This window comes from Hevea brasiliensis, chromosome 15 (genome assembly GCF_030052815.1).
Source record: "Hevea brasiliensis isolate MT/VB/25A 57/8 chromosome 15, ASM3005281v1, whole genome shotgun sequence".
Lineage (NCBI taxonomy): Eukaryota > Viridiplantae > Streptophyta > Magnoliopsida > Malpighiales > Euphorbiaceae > Hevea > Hevea brasiliensis.
This window is the reverse complement of record NC_079507.1, coordinates 71093627-71113221: the sequence shown is the minus strand read 5'-3', so window position 1 is coordinate 71113221 and position 19595 is coordinate 71093627. Positions and strand designations below refer to the sequence as shown.

General features: G+C 33.0%; 2 protein-coding genes across 4 annotated transcripts; one reads left to right on the top strand and one right to left on the bottom strand.

Annotated features, from left to right (window-relative positions):
• Positions 1-2210: 2210 nt before the first annotated feature.
• On the bottom strand, positions 2211-6236 carry LOC110655525 (two-component response regulator-like PRR37). The gene is made up of 5 exons (XM_021811841.2): positions 5863-6236; positions 3567-4337; positions 2998-3183; positions 2789-2914; positions 2211-2643 (listed from the first exon to the last, which is right to left on the bottom strand). The coding sequence occupies exons 1-5, from the start codon at positions 5905-5907 to the stop codon at positions 2536-2538; spliced, it is 1236 nt and encodes a 411-aa protein (XP_021667533.1). The 5' UTR covers positions 5908-6236; the 3' UTR covers positions 2211-2535.
• A 4254-nt stretch (positions 6237-10490) lies between these two features.
• On the top strand, positions 10491-19586 carry LOC110655589 (pre-mRNA-processing factor 19 homolog 1). 3 transcript variants are annotated; one of them, XM_058136334.1, is made up of 19 exons: positions 10491-10656; positions 10752-10837; positions 11403-11474; positions 11570-11632; positions 13333-13419; positions 14364-14511; positions 14593-14714; positions 14892-15008; positions 15562-15657; positions 15741-15800; positions 16319-16393; positions 17109-17213; positions 17474-17635; positions 17846-17923; positions 18004-18100; positions 18522-18573; positions 18891-18961; positions 19044-19182; positions 19293-19586. In XM_058136334.1, exons 1-18 carry the CDS (start codon positions 10644-10646, stop codon positions 19154-19156), a joined length of 1617 nt encoding a protein of 538 aa, XP_057992317.1. In that variant the 5' UTR covers positions 10491-10643; the 3' UTR covers positions 19157-19182; positions 19293-19586. The 3 variants fall into 3 exon arrangements, with proteins under 3 accessions (XP_057992317.1, XP_057992318.1, XP_021667663.2); XM_058136335.1 differs by having other exon boundaries at positions 17504-17635; positions 19044-19586; XM_021811971.2 differs by having other exon boundaries at positions 19044-19586.
• The last annotated feature ends 9 nt before the right edge of the window (positions 19587-19595 follow it).

Here is a 19595-nt window from a genome sequence, read left to right as displayed (position 1 = left end):
TGTTAATTATAAATAAGCCCCTAATTAAAAATATTATCTTGTTTAACAAAAATTAAACTTAAAAATTTTGGTTAATTACAAATAATCCCTAATTAAAAATAGAATAAATTACAATTTAATCCTTAAGGTTTGACGAAAACTATATATTAATCCCTATATTTTTAAAACCCACCTATTTATTTCTTGAGATTTTAATAAATAGTTAATTTTATAATTAATAGTTATTTTTTAAAATTAACTATATTAATTATGTTAAAAATTTTAATATGTAATTTACAAATTTTTAATTTGTAAAATTAAAAATTTATAATTTTATAAATTTTTAATTTTACCCTATTAGGGACTATTTTGTAAATTTGTTAAAATTTCAAGGATTAAGTAGGTAGGTTTTAAAAATATAAAAACTAATATATAGATTTTACCAAACATCAGAGACTAAATTATCATTTGCCTAAAAAAAAATTCATTATTATTAACAAAAATTAAAATGATATTTAATTAAATAAAATATTTAAATTATTTTTAACAAAATTAAATGTTAAAATAATATTTTAATATTAAAAGATAAAAAAATAATTGAATATTTTGGATTGGTCACTTGTTGTACACTTAAATAGGGAAGGGTAAATTTGAGCTTAAATAGAAAGATTTTGGTAAGTTAGACAAAGAACTTAAAAATGTGTAAAATTAGACATTAACAAAGAGTTGAGAGGCAAAAATAAGCCTTTGGCCATTTTTCTCTCTATTTCTAGGTGTTCATATCTATTGAAAATTTCATTCCAATCAACCATTTAACAACTAATGGAGGATTGGTAGTTAATTTGTGAAATGTCATTTATTTTTAGGCTTGAAGCTTAAGGACAATATTTTAAAGCCAACCAACCATTGATTGGTTTATCTAGGAACTTCACACAGAAAGTTCATAATCCATGAAAACCAAAGATTAATTGCACATAATACTATGTTTGGACTAATTCCAATGACTAGTCATTTTATATGACTATTTTAGTCCCTCCTTCAATCAATCATGCCTTACCATAGATTATGGATTTATTTTTATTACATGTAAATTACTAAATTATACTCATCGTTATAATTTTCATTAAAATATTATTTTTTTAAAATATTAATCTAGGCACTATAAAAATTTATTTTAAAATATTATTTAATTTTATTTTAAAATTATTATAATTACATTATATTAAATTTAATTTTAAATTAAATTTTAATATTATTTAATCAATGTATTTAAATAAATATTATCTAATGACAGTTCAAATATTAATTAATATGAATATTAAGTTTACATAATAATAATAATTTTTCTTCTATAGATTTGATTTTTAAACTAAAACATAAGATAAATATATAATAAAATTTATTTATTAAATATATGAGTACAAATATTTGTATCTCAATTGAGTCCAGCAAGATTTTCCATATAATACTTGTGCAATAAGGAGCCAACTAGGTAAAGCATGAGCTCACCTTTTCTCCATCGCAGGCCTCAGAGAGCCTGCCATTTCAGGCTCTGGTCCACATTCAAAATTAACGAAGTAAAAGTCCCACGCTAGAAAATCGCCAAGGACACTTTAGGCTCAAAAGGCAACAATTTTCTTTGCCTTCCCCTTTCAAGACAGAGCACAGGAATGCGAAGTTTCTGTGTGACTCTGTCATTGGTTGGATAAGTATTACTCGATTTAAATTGAATAAATTGAATCGTATTATTTTAATTTGATAATTTATTTTAATTTTTAAGATAATTTAGTTTGGTTTAATTTAATTCAATTTTATATTTTAAAAATTTTTATTATTTTGATTCGGTTCGATTTTATAGAAAAAAAATTAATTGAATCGAATCAAATCAAATTGTTTTATTAATTTTAAAATTGATTTATTTTTATATGAAATTTATGAATTATATGTAATTTTATATATATAAATTGTTTAATTTCATTAATTAATGATTATTAGATTCAAATCAAGGTCAAAATCATGTTAAATAATTTGAAAATAAAGTCTAAATTAAAAAACTCATCAAAATTCAAAAACTGTTCACTTTAAACCAAATCGAACCAAAATAGAATGGTGTCAACTAATTCTGAGACACACAAATAAATATAAGGTATGTGAAAGTTAAGTCCTCCATGTTATTTCAATTTCAGAGAAGTTTGTGATAGATGTGTCAACTATTTCAGATTCTCTGGACGCATATCACGCAAACAACAAACAAAAATAGCGACATAAACATGTTTCAACTGGCATTCCTGCCAAGTAAGATTTTCCACAGGATTGTACAGATTGTGGGATCTTGGAGATAATAGGAAGATTGGAGATAGATCGAGTATAGTATTTACAATAATTACATTGTTATTTCACTTTCTAGATTATCCTGGCTGCATTATACATAGATTAAATATGTTAAACGACCCACATTATTCTATTTTCTTTTATTAAACCTGGATAGATATAATAATCCTGGTTGAAATGGAGTCATCTCCAAAATTGTAGAGATTTTTAATACTTCAAAGCTAATCAAATCCAGGACTGGATGGAATAGTTGCATTTGAAGGAGTTTACACCACTGATATGAGCTAAGATATCTGAGGAATCAACCATGTCCTCTTCTTCTTTCACCACTATCTGCATGGAAAGAAAAGCAGGCAATAGAAGAGGATCACAAACCAAATTTAAAGAAGACAATATCAACGTGAAAGTGTAATATTTTGGATTTTACTGATATTGGAGATGAGGAAAAATGATGAAAAATAGATTATAAGAATCTTACTTCGTCTTCGTCGTCCTCTTCATGATTGCTACAAGCTGCCCTGTTGGTCTCTCCAAAGTCATCATTTTTTGCAAACCTTCCTCTGACTCGAGGCCTGCTGTCTGCCAGTGTTTTGCGACAGGCATACTGCAAATTTGCTTGAACCATTAGTAAGAAGAAAACAAATGCAAATTTCCATGGAGGTATTTTCTGAGACAGAGAGGTAGAACCTTGATTTTCTTGCTGAAATTCCTTTCATTCCTTTTCTTCATGTACCTATGGATCTTCTCCTTCCTTTGCTCAACTGAGAGTTTGCCGACTTTGAAGGTTGAATCTTCCAAACTTGAAATATCTGATGCCAAAGGAGTAGAATTCCCAGCTCCACCCACCAATTGCTGCGTTTCATTGCCGAGTGCCTTCCAAAGAACATGATAAGAAAATTAAGAAGAGTAAAACAATCATTAATTCCTATGTCCTGTCATTTGGGACATAGACATGATACTTTCAATGCGGGGACTTAACTTTGCTCAGAAAGGATTGATTAACTATAATTGGTTTCAAAACTCAGTTATTGATTAACTATAATTGGTTTCAAAACTCAGTTATGTGAAGATAAAAAGCTAATTCAATAACCTTTAACATAAGTTAGAAAATTGTAAGATAACCTACTCAAAATAAAGATTTTTTTTTTGGCATGCCCTCTCTGTTGGTTGTTGAAGGCACTCAAAAGTCGTTGCCTTACATAATATTTATTTACATATATATTGTTCTATGTATACACTTTAAGTGTTGCTAATACCTGTAGGTCTCCTGGGTTAAAAACTCTAGGGTTTGTATCAGAGTAGTAAATTCCAACATTATCACCCTGAAAGTCCAGTTCTTGCTGGTGCAATTCAGAACCCAGAAGAATACCTCCAGCGAAAATCCCAGAACTGTCAACAGATAATGCAGCAGTCAGGGTCCCAGCAGACATGCACGTGCTCATAGCAGGACCAAGAAAAGTACCAGAAGGGGATGAAGGGTTCATAGGTACATAAGCAGGAACTGAAGACAAGCAATCTTCCTCAAAAACTGAAGGCAATGGATGGCCCATAAGTGGGGCAACAGAATCAGAAGGATGCCGGGTTAGCCCATCAGCAGAAACCATATCTAATAGTGTGAGTTGAGGTTGTACAGAAGAGAAATCAAATTGGTCATGTTGGGTAGTGGTAAATTGGGGGACAGTAAATGCAGGGGATGCAGAAAAGTCTATAGAAGCTGAAATTTCATTATCGAGCTCATCTTGGGTATCAAAAATAATGGACAGATTGTTATGGTTGATATTGTTTGCATTTGCGGTGGGGGTAGTGGTGGTGCTAGTAGTTGTGGGGGTTGTGGTGCTATTGTTTCCATTATTATCTTGGCAGCTGTTGAACTTCTCTATATCTGATGTCAATGAAAGATTATTTGTGTAGGGAGAATTCTCCTCATAGCAACAGTTTGAGCTTGAAGTGACTTCAGAATTTTGCAGGAAGAATTCAGGGTCGCAGAATTCCAAAATGTTAGCACTAAGTGTGCTGGAAACATCATCCTGTAAAAAAGTGAAAAACGGTGTTAAGGTCATAAATCACCTAACTACCATAACGAACATATGCAATACTTATACACATGTATCTGATATTACTAAAATGACTTAGGCTTGACCTTTCCTTTAGGCACACGCCAAGCATGATTCTTCATTGTTTATGGGTTTGGATCTAATTCTTGATCTTTGATGGATGCGATGTGTCTGTTCACATAGGCCATGATTTGATAAAGATATCAAACTTAAAAGGGTAATATTCTCTAATCAAGCTGAATTTATGCCTGAAAGCCACCAAGGGTGTGGTTACACTAGATGTCACTTACCAAGCTTTCAGTTCGTCATATATGTATACTCCGGACTACAATGGATCAAGCAATTCAAACGGGACACGTGCCTAGCTAGTCTAGTTCATGGTGTGTTTAACAAGCACCAATCTTGTTTCCATATTTGATTAAGAGAGCATCAAAGGAAGACAATATCATGGTGGATTTTTTGCATGTAAAGCACAAAAGAGATGTGTATCTGTGCTCCATGTGACATGTAGGAACAAGTACAATCAAGATTAGCAAGAAAAATAAATAGCATTATCAAGAAGCAACTTCATTGCATTTTCTTTTCACTCAAATTGTAGAAAAAGCCATGTTCCAACAAACAATTGGGATTGGAAGGGAATTAATTAGGGAGGACCCAATATAGTTATCCATGTAAAAGTGCTGTGATTAGGCCATTTTGTTCTGTCTAGCTGACAAAAAGAATCCATGATTAGAAATCTTTGGACAAATATATTCTACATTAAATGATCAGAAAAGAAAGTTGAAATTATTGTTATAGCAAAGTGAAGATCATTACATTGGTGATGGGCACCCTTAAGAATCTTACTTGGTCTCAAGACTGAATCATTCAAATTGATAAAGAGTTGCATATATAAACAAACCAAAAAGAGCATTTTCTTTTGCAAGCGACTCTCTAAGCTAACTCGCCCCCACCAATTCATGAAGCATCTAATTCTTGGCTTGAAATCCCAGTACATTATCATCAACATGAAAGGGAGATGTTCATTTGAAACTCGTACCGTTATACTCTCTCTCTCTCTCTCTTTTTTAATGATAACAACTGAAGAGATGTTTGGAAAAACATCTCCATGAACCATAAAAATGTCAAGAAACATACAAAAATTTGCAAATGAAACAATTGTACGATTAACTTGACGAATTATTAGCATTCAAACAAACAAATTATAAAACAAAAGGAAAAGCAAAAAACTGGAGAGTATCACACAAATTCCAGAAATATATTTGCACCAACGCAAAAACAATACAAAATATAAAACACCAGCAACATATGAATCAATCTTGAAGATGAATTTGAACTCGCAAATGCAAAGAAAAGCAGACGAGAGATGACAACAAAATGATTGAATGAATATAAACTTATAAATATGTGTAAATGCATACTTGCATTTACATTAATGTACTACCGAAAGAAAGAAAATGAGAATATTGAAAAAAAAAAGGAGAAGAAAGAATATTACAACTGGGAGCTGCTCGGGTGGTGGATGAATCACGTCCTGCAACATGGCTGTGCTTATGCTTGTTATGAAGGTTTGTTTTGTTTAGTTTGAAAAGCCAAAATTTTCTTCTAGGCAGCCTTAAAATAGCAATGGTTAACATATGACAACACCTCCTCTTAGCTAATTCAATTGTATAACTAAATTTACGTTGGCCAACACTCCATAATAACTGAAAAAGACAAGAAAGAGAAAGAGAAAGAGAGTCTAAGTTGTGGATAAAGAGAGGGATTATAAGCAATATCCAGACAGAGAGAGAGAGAAAGAGAGAGAGAGAGAGAGAGAGAGAAGGTTGGTTTTTGCAAGTTAATGATGGCTAAGAAAAGGGGAGGGTAATGGCTGGGCTGTCCAAAAAGTTAGTTATTATATAGATTAGAGGGGAGGCCAGCGGCACTTTCTTTTGTGTCAAGCCGATCGACGCGGGGAACCACCAGGTTTTGACCCCAGAGTGCTTTCGTGGCATGCAATATGGAGCCTGTGCTGGGTGATGGGTGGGCGGGTTGACCAAGTTTCCTAATTTCTGTACCCTCTTCTTCCTCCGCCTTATGCTGTGAATCTTCAACCCTTGTCCGTACTCTTAAGATTGCTGCGGCACCTATTTATTGGCTGCACAGCCCTCTTTCTTTCATCGCATAATCATGCCTCTCTTTCTTAATTTACACGTACACTACAATGATTAAAAAAAAAAAATCTCATCTTTATAAAAATATATTAATAATTAATTAAATTATTTTTTATTTTATTTAATTATTTTTTATATAAATATTTGAGTGAAGGAATTTTTTTTTTTTTTTTACTAATTCTAATAACTTTGGAGCTTATTTAGAGGACTTCTCTTTTTCGCTTAATTGTAGATAATAGAATTATGTACTTCATCCGGGTTGAAATTAATGTTTCCATGATTTATACTCTAACATTTAAAAATAGAAAGACTTTGATATTTATATAAAAAATTATTCAATTAAATTGGTAAGATATGTTGATAAAAAATACTTAATTCTCTGTCTGTTTCGTGAAAGATAATTTATAAATAAAAAATATTTTTTATAAAAATTATTTTTTATTATTTATTAATATTTTTAAATTAATATATATATCGATATCATATATGAGTATTTTTATATTTTAATAAAATTATTAAAATTTAAAAAATAACTTAATTTTTTTGTGCGCGGTGCTAACGGGTTAGATAGAAAGCAAAGTTCCTGTGTATTTTTGAGTCTTCATTATTTTCTTGTGGGTATTTTCCTTATCTTTTTCAATTTGGAAATTGGCACTTTCTCAACGTTTCTCTTCAAATGACACTTCGATGGGTGCGTATGAACATTTAACATGGGTTAGAATTGCAATAATTTTGATGCAAAGTAGGATTTGTTGCCAAAAATTTGGAGAATGACTGCCAATTACTAAAGTTTCTTTACTTGGCTACAACTTTATACATCATGCCCCTCTTTTTCTTTTTATCATTTCCCCCTATATATGGACATGATATAAAACATACTTTCACATACTTATAGCCCCATGTGCACGGCCATTCTAGTGAGTAATTATGCAGTAGCCCATTATTCCACGTAGAATTAATATATGAAATAATAAATTAATTAGAAAATAATATTTAAATATAATAAATAATTATCATTTAAAAAAAATCTTAAATACATAGAAAAATTAAATATTATAGAGCTTACTTATATTTATTTATATGATTCTTATTTCCTTGCCATTCAATATGAGTAATTTTATATCGAATCACCGGTATATTATATAATATATAATGCTTGAGAGACTATTAACGGGACAAATAACAATTAATCCTTTTATTATTATTACTTTAAATTTAAATAAATTTAAATTGTCTAAAAAATATATAAAAGAAAATAAATTATTAATATATATATTTTTTATTAACCCGTATGTATATGAAAATAATTAATATTTAGACGAGAGTAATTTTCAAATAAAATTCTCATAACATCAGAAATTGACACGCAATATTGTTTGTACCAACCATCTCATTTCAATACGAATGTTTTTATTTATTTCCCTTGCTCTTTTCAAGATCTCTAGTACATGAAGCTTAATGACTTAAAACATCTTTCAAAGTGTAAAAGCATATAAACAGAAATGAAATAAAGTAGAACAAAGCTCAAACACACTGCAAAAAGGTTCCACTTATTTTGATTCCCAGTTCAGCAAAAAAGAAAGAGCGACTACATCGAACCCATCAGTAAGTGTCTCATCCATTCCAGATTTCTTTGCATCAACCAATCTTTGACAAAATCTTTTCACACACAGCACAGGATCCCTTACCTTTCACTCTCACAACTCACAAGCTAAGGCGTGTGAAATCCTTACACTCTTTGCCTAGCAGCATAGACTCATCAGGCCTCATGCCCGTGGTTCCACTCGCCGAGCTCATTTTGAGACTAATAGTCAAGTTCTTTCACTTAATATCAATCCTTTTGCTTCATCTGGTAATGACAAACTCCCTTCTAGAGGGCTTCCATTTTTCCCATTTTTTCAAAATTCGATTGAGAAAGTGGGGTTTCCCTTGTTCTGTGGAAAGTATCCTATGTGTTAATAATCTACTTACTCGGTATTGAAGGCAATGTTCTGCTCTGATATTGTTCATCTATGAAAGATGAAAATATTCCTACCATTGTTGGGGGTTGAAGGAGTAAGGAAATGCATTCATGTTGCAATCATCACATGACACTACTTATCCAAGATTCCAAAACGGGAACATTGGTCTGTGGCTCTGTGCTAGATATAGTTGCTAGACTACGATGAGATGAAATCAGCGAAATGAAATGAACTATAATCATTGACTATATGCAACAAGACTAAGATTAATCCTAGTTGTGATCACAAATTAAATTACTATATTTATTTTCTAAAGATAGGTTTCATTAACCTTGCATCTATCAAACAATGTATGCATGTGTGTTCACTTGTGAATATTTAAACAATCAATTGAAAAATGGTGCTTATATGCTTAAACAAATAATCAATTAACTTGTTATTTTTTAGCTAATCAATCATATGATTTTCACATAATCAAGAGATTCTTCAATAATGCTAAGTAGATATTTATCTCTTTGGCTAAAGTTTGTTATATGGCATCTTTCCTTAACTTTGTCCTTGCTCTAATAAATATCAGTGAATGGTTCATACATTTGACGTTCCATCGAAGCTGCAGAAATTCGATATGGCTCACCGAAAATTAAAATGTAGATTCTGTGATATTAAGCATGTGAAGGATTGTTCCTCATTCACATATTTAATGCTCTACATTCATTCTCAAGCAATGCATTGTCATGGCAGAAATTTAAACTTCGCAGATATACTAAATGGGCATATATATATGCTGTGCTTAAAGTTCAATATCAGAATTAAAGCAGCAATATATTCTGATGAGGAACCTGATATTCAAACTAGAAGATAATTATAAATGTCCAGAGAATCAATTATGTTGGGGGAATATATATGTTTCTTGCACCCTTTTCTTTAACTCCACCAGCTTTTGCTACGATAAAGAACCTAACATATATGTGGACTACCTTGTCCGTCTCTCGCCTCTTGTTGCCATAAGATACAAAACTTTTGCACATTATTTACGCATTCATACCTTTGTCTGTAAGATGTTTATACTGATTTAGTTAAAGCCCTGGCTACATTTGTAATTATTCCTGCACTGTATTTGCCAGAATGTACTTGTACGAGTTATACAACAGCAGCAAGTTTTGTGTTAATAGAGGTTAACATTCATTAGCTTTAAATATTATGTGCAAGTTTTATGATGAAAGGTTCCTTGTATATATCAGTAGACGTGCAAAGATGAACAGAAATCATGCTATGTTTTGCTACTGTCTTTCAAGAAACATGTGTAATCATGATCAGATCATGTAGTCATTCGCTGTCGAAAGGAAATCAATTATTCTCCTTATGTGAAAAACTAATGGTTGCTTGATTCTGCTTGCCATCTGTTCTTGGTCCTAATTACACCACCAAGCTCACAACAGAATTAATACTATTTGGATAAGAAATAATATGAAAGTTGGCTAGCTGTCACAAACCCAATACCAATGCCAAAATAGAGATGTAGGCTTAGCAAGAACAATAAGCCAACAACTTTTGGTAAAATCCTAAAATTGTAACATATCAGTTGTTAAATGATTTGATTACTCAGATCACTCCCATATTATTTTCCTCCATTTTATATGTGAAATTGAACTCTATCAATAAAAATATAAGTTTACCTGTTTTGAGTCTAATTCTGTCTCAAAAGCTAGCCCAAAGAGAAAAAGTTTGCTCAAATCTTGGACAGTATGTATTGCCTACTATCAAGACTCAAACCTAGCACTCTGAAATGCATAGCTGATGTTTGATTTAACTAGTTGCTGCGTTATCATTTATTCATCAACCAGGAAAATTAGTGAGGAAGCTTACTCACTACCGGGGTGGTTATTAGACATCAAGGACCTGTTTGTTACGTGTTGTAGGATCAATTTCCACTCTGCTAAGGGTCATGTGGGCCAGAACGAAGCCCATGCCCATGGGCGGACCCGATCTCATGGTCCAGTTGGGTCGGTCAAATTGACCAGCTTCTAATTTCTCTTCCCGTTTCCCTCTTCGGCTCTTCCCTCCCGCTGCTGCTGTTGCCAGTGCTGCTTAATTTCACAAATCATTAGCTCCTACTTTGGAACGCTAGTATCCCAACACTGAAAACCATAACTCTCTTCACAATGCACTGCTCAAGTAACTCTCTCTCTTTTATCTTCGCTTTCCAATATCACACATTTTGTATGTGTTGATAGATCTCTGTTTTTGATTATGCTGTTTTGTCTCTACAGTCTCTGGCGAGGTGCCGGAAGAGCCCGTCCTCTCTAAGAAATCTGGGCTTCTTTATGAAAAGCGTTTAATCGAGAGGCACATATCTGTATGTTTCTCTATCTTTTTTTATTTATTTCTCGTTGTGCAGTTTAGGTTTCTGTTTGACTGAGAGAAAATGCAGAGCAAGGCAAATTTGAACATTTTTCATCGTTTTTCTACTTAAAATGAAAAATTGAGGGAAGCATGTAACTAATTAAACATGTCTTGTTTAGGGTCTTGATCTGAGGGCTGAATTCAGTTTGTTTACTGAGAAAAAAGTAATTGAAAGGAAATAAAATTAATAGTTGGAGTATTGAATTTATTTTTTGTGAACATTTGAGGTAACGAGACCATTTGTTTAACTGAGCTTAGGTTGTGGCTTTTTTTCTATTATGCATTTTGAAAATTCAGGGTGAGAGGAGACTGTCGGTTTTTTTTATTTTTATTTTTTATTTTATATGTGTTTCTTTCTCTTTCGGAACAATTTGTCTCCTAAGACGAAAGGACGCATAGGATGTCTTCCCTGGTGCAAAAGAATTTGTTGTACTCTGTGGCAATCTATAAATTGATAACTTTTTTTTTTTTAGCCTTCTGTTTGATAAACCCTGTATTGTTGTTTATCATCTAATTAGGATTATGGAAAATGCCCAATTACTGGGGAACCACTTACAATGGATGACATTGTTCTTGTCAAAACAGGCAAGGTATGTTTTTTTCTTTCTTGTTATTAAAAGTTTCACATATTCAATATTGGTATAACCTTTTTGTTGTTTTTATTTGTCTTTGGCTTGCCCATTAGATTGTGAAGCCGAGAACTGTACAGACTGCTAGCATCCCAGGGATGCTTGGAATTTTCCAGAATGTATGTATACCTACTGCTTTGATTGTGAAAATTCCGATTTTCTATTTTAATCTGATAGCAAGAAATGTTACTAAGTACTAAACTTTAAACAAAATTCTTATGTCTCAAGTACTTGTTTTGTTCTATGAACTTCTACTTTTGTGTTGTCAAATTTTTATGGGATACAAGTGCAGAAGTTTGTTCTATAATCATTCCCCATATAAATCCATTTATATTAAATATGAGAATGATGCTTGCATGTGATTCCACATATCAAATGGTTCCTTCTGATTATGGTTGATGATTATGAGATATATGTTTCCTTGAAGTTCATTTGCAGCAATAGATATTGGTGAATGGTGCAAACTTGAATTTTTAATTGATGTAGTATCTTGGCTTCAAATCATGGTTTCAAAAAAGGCCGTTATGTTACATATAGGCCGTTATTTACAGGTTTTTTGAGCTTCCGTGACCGTTACACCCGTTAAATAACGGGTTTTAAAAATTGTAGCTGCCACGGCCATTACAGTCATTACGTAACTGTTACCGACTGTTACCAGCTGTTACCTGACCTACTTTGTATTTCCAGCTTTATTTCACATCTACTTCACCCCTATGGCTGACTCCATTCACATGAAAGTGAAACTGATATGCTACAGTGAGATTTTTTCTTCTTTAGCTTTTTCAATTATGATGTTAAAGGGCATATATTCTCCTCTTTTATTTATTTTTTTATTTTTATTTTTTTTTTCTCTCTCTTTGTTTTCAGTTTTCACCAGCCATTCGATGGCCATTTGTTGTCACTCAAATATTCAAAGTCTCAACTTTCTCTCAAGTTTTTAGTCTCAGCCATTTTCTCCCAATTCTCAAACTCAACATTCTCTCTCTCTCTTTTTTTTTTTTTCTCATATCCATAATTGAATCTACTGAAGTGAAGGCCTTTAACTTCAATTCTCTACAAAGTTTTGAGTTCAAGAGCATTAAAAGGGGAGTAATTGTTTATTTTCTCTAATTCTTAGAACTTTTTCTAACCATTTTTAGGTAAATACATAAATAATTAGAAAATAATATCAAAGAATTTAATAAATATATTTATTCGTAAATTAGTACATACTACATAAAAATAATGGATATAGTAACAATATCAAAGAATTTAATAGATATATTAATGATGTATAAAAATAATGAATTTAATGTATTTATTTGATATATTTATGCTTATTATGTAGTTGTATATCTTATATTTAATTATATCTTTGAATATGTATGCATTTCATGAATTTTGCAAAATTTTCAAAAAAAATTGCATAGCGATAGGCCGTTACTGTTATGTTACTACCGTTACAGGCCCGTTTCTGTTAGTCGCAACCACGATTTAAAACCATGCTTCAAACATAGACATTTAGTGTCTTAACTTCTGAAGAAAAGTATAAGACAATATATATGTATATATATATATATATATATATATATATATATATATATATATATATATATATATTCAAAATTTCCAGTCACCTGGTTGTATCCCTAGTGTCCCAAACTTTCGATTTGTTAGATAATTGAGTTACCTAAGCATTTGGCTGTCTATTCATTAAAATGCTTTTTGCCTGTTCATTTTACCTTATGCAAATTGTTACAGGGGTCTATGTTATTGAGAATAATTTCCTTGGCTTTGCCATTTGAATTTACCTGTAAAGTCTTTCTGTTTTTTATTATAGGAATGGGATGCTCTGATGCTATCCAATTTTGCTTTGGAGCAACAACTACATACTGCAAGGCAAGAGCTAAGCCATGCATTATACCAGGTGTTTGAACTCAGTTACAGCTTGCTAATATTGTGATTTTGATGCACATCTGTCGCATGTCGTCCCCTTGTTAAAATGTCAACAAATCATGTTTCATGTTTATTTGTTTCCGCTTATGTTCCCATGTTTTCTTCTTTTGGGCAACTTCAGCATTGTCTTTGTCAAGTTATTGATACCATTTCCTCTTAGTGCCACTTTTGCTTACTCATGTATTTTCTTCCCTTTTTTTGGTTATTAGTTATGTTTATTTTGGCACTAATTGATTCTTCTTTACATCGAGCATGAATCATTTTGCAGTAGTTTCTCATGCTATCAAAAGATGTGTTCTCCATTTCAAACCTTATGGCAAAGCTTTTGCTTGAAGTAATTTTACATTTCTTTTTATTCATGGTGAAAAGATCTTGTCTTCTGTTTGCAAGCCCAAAAGCTATTTCCATTTTTGTAATTCCATTTTCCCACATCATTCTGCATAGATTTGAAGATAAACAGTAATGAATTCAGGAACTGGTTTATCCTGAGTTGTTGATATTGGACATCCAAATTGTGACTTCGAGTAAAACTTATGTGGTTCCTAAGCTTATAGTGTCAAAATTTTTTGCTAGTTTTTCCTTTTTTAATTCGTTAGTAAAATCCTTATTTGAAATGTTTAGAATGTGGGGTAAATTAATTATTTCAACTTTTTTTTGAAGTACTTATTTAGGGTTTGGAATTGAATGCTTTGATGTTTGTAGGTAAAGAGGATTTGAAAGGTGATGTGTTTTTAGCTAAAAATAGAAATTGTGAATCTTGTATTTAACCCTTTTATGAGGTTCAGTTCTATTCTTCCATTTTTACTATCCTTTTCATTGCTAGTAAATCAGTTGTAGATTGGATTATTGAAAGTTTCACTTGCTTACTTTGCTGACTCAATGGACTTCGGTCTATTTTATGTTTATTTTGGGCAGCATGATGCTGCTTGCCGAGTGATTACAAGACTTAAAAAGGAAAGGGATGAAGCAAGGTCATTGCTTGCACAAGCTGAAAGGCAGATGCCTATGTTAGCAACAGCAGCTGCTACAACCAATGTCTCTGCTATTAGCAATGGAAAAAGAGGTATTTCCTTGTATGCTTCTTGGTTTTATAGTTTGACCGATTACTATTCAATGCCCCATTAAAGATTTGATATCACTTTAGGTGCTGAGGATGAAAATTTGGGCCCACCTGGAAAGAGAATGCGTTCTGGAATTTCGGCCACCATCATTACTGAGTTAACAGACTGTAATGCAGCCCTTTCACAACAGCGGAAAAAGCGGCAGGTTGTCTGATCTCAAGTTTTTGTAGATTGTCAATTTTGAAGTACATTTTTCACAATGATTGGTTTTTCATATCTCAAAATATTTTTTTTCATATATCTAAGAGCAGCAGCAAGTTTAATGAAGTTAGGATTCTTTCTCCATGTTGATTTCTTATCTTCCCTTTTCCATGTGGGTTAGATTCCTCCAACATTGGCTCCTGTTGATGCTTTAGAGAGGTACACACAGCTTTCCAGTCATCCCCTTCACAAAACCAGCAAGCCTGGCATTGTATCTGTCGATATCCATTACTCCAAGGTATGGGGATGTCTACTATTTGATCCTGTCTGTGAATTCATGTACTTGCATCTGTTATTTGCTTAGCAGAACTTATAGCAATTTGTCTAATAGCTGTGTTTAGGCTGGTGTTTTTCTGATTGAGAATGTTGTAGCAATTACCCCCTGATCTATGGCAGCTATATTCTTTTACAAGAAGCTTTAGGCAGGTGTTTCTTGTAATACATTCACTGAATTTGCATGGTTGTCACTTCTGACTTGAGTGTGATAAGCCAAAATTTCTTCTAAACAACAGCAAGGATAAAAATGAAAAATGTGAAGTGAATTAACTGACAAGGAAAAAAGAAGGCCTAAACTCCTAATGTTAAGTCATGCAAGTGGACTTTTAAAAATCTTTAGAGACCCTTGCATGTTCAGGTTTTCTTTGTAGAGATTTTGGAGTGTGGGGATTCACTCACTAGCACCTCTGTTACTGTTGTTTCTTTGTTTTTAAAAATTAAACAAGTATGTATGCCTCATGCTAGCTGTGTTATTGTTGCTATTCAAATTAATGAATTGTTTCTCTGGTCCTCAGGACATCATTGCTACTGGAGGGGTTGATTCCACTGCAGTACTTTTTGATCGCGGGTCAGGACAAATCCTATCGACACTAAGTGGTCACTCAAAAAAGGTTTTTCTTTTACTACATATATCATCACAGTTCCTTTTCTTTGAAGTGAAATTACTTGGCTGATCACACCATTTGCTTGGTAGGTTACTAGTGTGAAATTTGTCACAGACGGTGATTTATTTTTAACTGGATCAGCAGACAAGGTAAGCCAAGTTTAACTTGATGAATCTAAAATCTAGTCTAGTGTTTACAATTTTTTTTTTTTTTTTTTTTTTCCCTTCAATTACAAAGTGAACCAGCTTTTAGCAACATGTAATGGAAGTCATCTCTATCAACTCAACTCCCTTACATATTGTTCCCTGGCTTGTTGTCCACTATTTTTTCTAAGATGTCCCAGCCTGTAAGTCCATTTTTCAAGTATAGTTGATTAATAATCCAACTTCACAATGTTAATGTCACTTTTAAAAATCAAAGGCATTAATTGGAGTCATTACATTTATAAAAGAAAGGTAATTTTGAACCAACAATGTATAGTTCTATTTGGTGCTATTACAAATTTTATTATTTAATTTATGATGAGAGAGTGTTTCATTGCCAATGACTTATATTTTGGCTTTATACACGTGGAGAACCAACTAGTATCTGCAAAGTTCTCCATGTTCTATTAACTTATAGTGTTGATCCTTTATTCTGTCTTTTATATTTCTTTTCAATGGTGTAGACAGTTCGTGTATGGCAAGGATCTGAAGATGGAAACTATGACTGCAGACACATCTTGAAGGATCATACTGCTGAGGTGAATGCCATTCAAGCTGCATGTTTTATACCAATGGCTGATAGATATTTTGAGCTGTGGAAACTAATTCCAGAAGTTGCTTGTGTTTTGTTAAATTTAAGCATATTGTTGGTGGGCATTCTAATTATGATAGGATTTCTTGTATTTATATATTCTTGGCTTAGGTTATCTACTTTAAAATGGACTGGATAGGTAATATCTGGCAAATTGGGCCTCTTTGGCTGCATACATTAGAAGGCTGTTGAAGCCACCTTGTGTCTTGTTTGCTAAGCCTTGAGCAAAGCAAGTTCTGCTAAAGTAATGTGGAGCTGATGTACATATCCTTGATTACTTGTCATGCCTGCTGCCCCCCTCCCTCCCTCGCTCATTGGTGTGGTGAGGGTGATTGGCTTCACATGCAAACACCTTGAGGTGAGCTCAGTGGAAATTCATTAAGATACAGACTTCAAGTTAAGTTTTGAGAAGTGCAGCATAAGTATCTCCTCTAGTAGTGAAATGAAAACATGATAATCATTCCAAAATTGCAGCCTGGTAAATTGAATTTAGAAGGCATGAAAGGTGGTACTAGTTTCTTAACCATGATCTGCTGGGAAAGAGCTTAACCTATTTTCATTTTTCTCGGTCTTTTAATGCATTGCTTGAGCTGATTGTGATGCAGTTCTGATTTTGTTCCATTTTATTGACATACGATGGGTTTGCTTATCGATCCTGTCAGGTGCATGCTGTCACTGTCCATGCCACAAAAAAGTACTTCGTGACTGCTTCTCTCGATAATACGTGGTGCTTCTATGATCTCTCCTCGGGGATATGCTTGTCACAGGTCTCTCTCTCTCTCTCTCTCTCTCTCTCTCTCTCTCCATGCACAACCTTCTCAGAGTTGCTTGAAATTCTTTTTTTTTTTTATTTAATTTACTATCTTGTATTTGATGTGTTTGCATGTGGCACTCACGTAGACAAGTGGTGCTTCCAAATGTTTATGTTGTCTTCTGCTTAAAACTTGCTTATCATTTTAATTTTAATGTGAAGGGGAAACTCCAATACCATGAGAAGAAAAAAAATATCTGTTTTCCATTTGAACAGGATGATTGGTATGATGATCTAGTTCTGCAGGTCTCTGACACTTCAAAATCCGACACTTCTAAACCTGAGGGCTATACATCTGCAGCTTTTCATCCTGATGGTCTCATCCTTGGAACAGGAACCTCAGAAGCTGTTGTTAAAATTTGGGATGTAAAAAGCCAGGTATTGCTCCAGTATCAACCTTAATTGTGTTTATTCACTTTATTGCCTTTTCAAAATGCAAAACTTGAGAATCATGAGATGCATGTACAATTCCCATGCGTGCAAAAGATGGAGCCTTTCATCTGTTGATCTGTTTGTTTGTTTTTATTTCATTATTATTATTATTATTTTTCAAGTTGACATTCTACAGTTTACTTTATTAATTCACAGGCAAATGTTGCAAGATTTGATGGACATGTTGGAGCAGTGACTGCTATATCTTTCTCAGAAAATGGTTACTTTCTAGCAGTATGTATTTTTAACAAAAATGTGCAATGAATGGATGACCAGATTTCTTGCAATCTAATTTCTTTGGTTAAACTGGACAGACTGCAGCACATGATAGTGTTAAATTATGGGATTTGCGCAAATTGAAGAACTTCCGGACACTTAACCTTTATGATTCAGATATACCAACAAACTCTGGTATGTAATGATGTAATACTGCGATGCCTGGCCCTTTATTGCTCTATCTATTATGTATGACCTTTCATTGGCTCTGTTCCCATAACAATAATTCCTTTTTTTACTTACAAATCAGTATGAAAATCCCCTCATTATTTGGCTTGTGTGCTAGTGTAAATCTTGTGCTATGTAAAACTTTTAATCTCAGTTAATGGGGAGTTCATTTGGTTGCCTTTGCTTGTCATCTTCTTTTGTAGCTTGGAAAAGTTCTGGAATTAGCAAATCTTGTTCCATGGCTATATGATATCTTATTAATGAATTAGCTAATAGTGTTCCATAGCAGAATTCATTTTTTTTAATTGTTTTCTTGACTATTTCCTTTTTCGATGAAGCAATCACGAAAAGCAATGTTTAATGGGAGTTCTATTTCTGGTTGTTGCAGTGGAATTTGACCACAGTGGCTGTTACCTTGGAGTTGCAGGCTCAGATATAAGGTGGGGGTGTCTTATGGATTTCAAACATTGGATTTTCCATCATTTTTTTTTTTCCTAAAATATTAAGTTTCCATAGATTTTCAAGAGATTCCTTTCTTTTCCTTTCTCTTTTCATTTCTGTCTGAAATTGAAATGCTTCATCAAGTGTGGTTTGCTCATTTCCAAAATGTTTTGGGCTGTCCAGAAAAACTTTTTATTGGATTTTCCTATAATAAAAGTAATATCGCTTGGTGCCCCAATAACATGTTTCCTAATTCTGTCCTGACAAGTGAGAACTTTTCTTGGACATATCATTATTTCCATCTAATTTTGTGCAGAGTTTTCCAAGTTGCCAGTGTGAAAGCAGAATGGAATTGTGTCAAAACTCTCCCTGATTTGTCTGGCACAGGTTTTTCCTCTTTCCTTTATCCATTATTATTTGCTCCATCCATCATTGGAGTAGTCACTGACAATTGTTCTCCAATTACCAGGAACATTAACGTGTGCAAAATTTGGTCCTGATGCGAAATACATAGCAGTTGGATCAATGGATCGCAACCTCCGTATATTTGGCCTGCCTGGGGATGAAGGTCAAGCGGAGTAATGAAACATCTTCAATTGCTTGATATTGTAAGTGGGCTGTTGATGTTCCTTGCGGTTGCTTTTACTCCTTCTGTTGGGCTGTACTGTTTTGGCTGATGACACAGATGGTAGAACTTGATTTCTCATCAATTGTGCAGAGTTGGCTCTTTACCCAATTTTCTATTAATGGAGCCATGTTCCTAGGTGCAGGTCACCTGAGATTGAAGAAGTGAAATTGAAATAGCTAGTCAGTCTTTTTGTATTAAATTGTCATTGGAACTTCCATAACATAGAGAGTTAGAGCTTGCATTTAATCTACAAATGAGATTTTACTTACTGGGAGAATGCTTGCTACTTCAGTTCATATACTTCCAGATTTATAATGTGTACTTTTAGGTATTGATCGATAAACTAGCTTATTGGCATAATCTTTATTACAAACATTTTGCAAATTGAAGTCT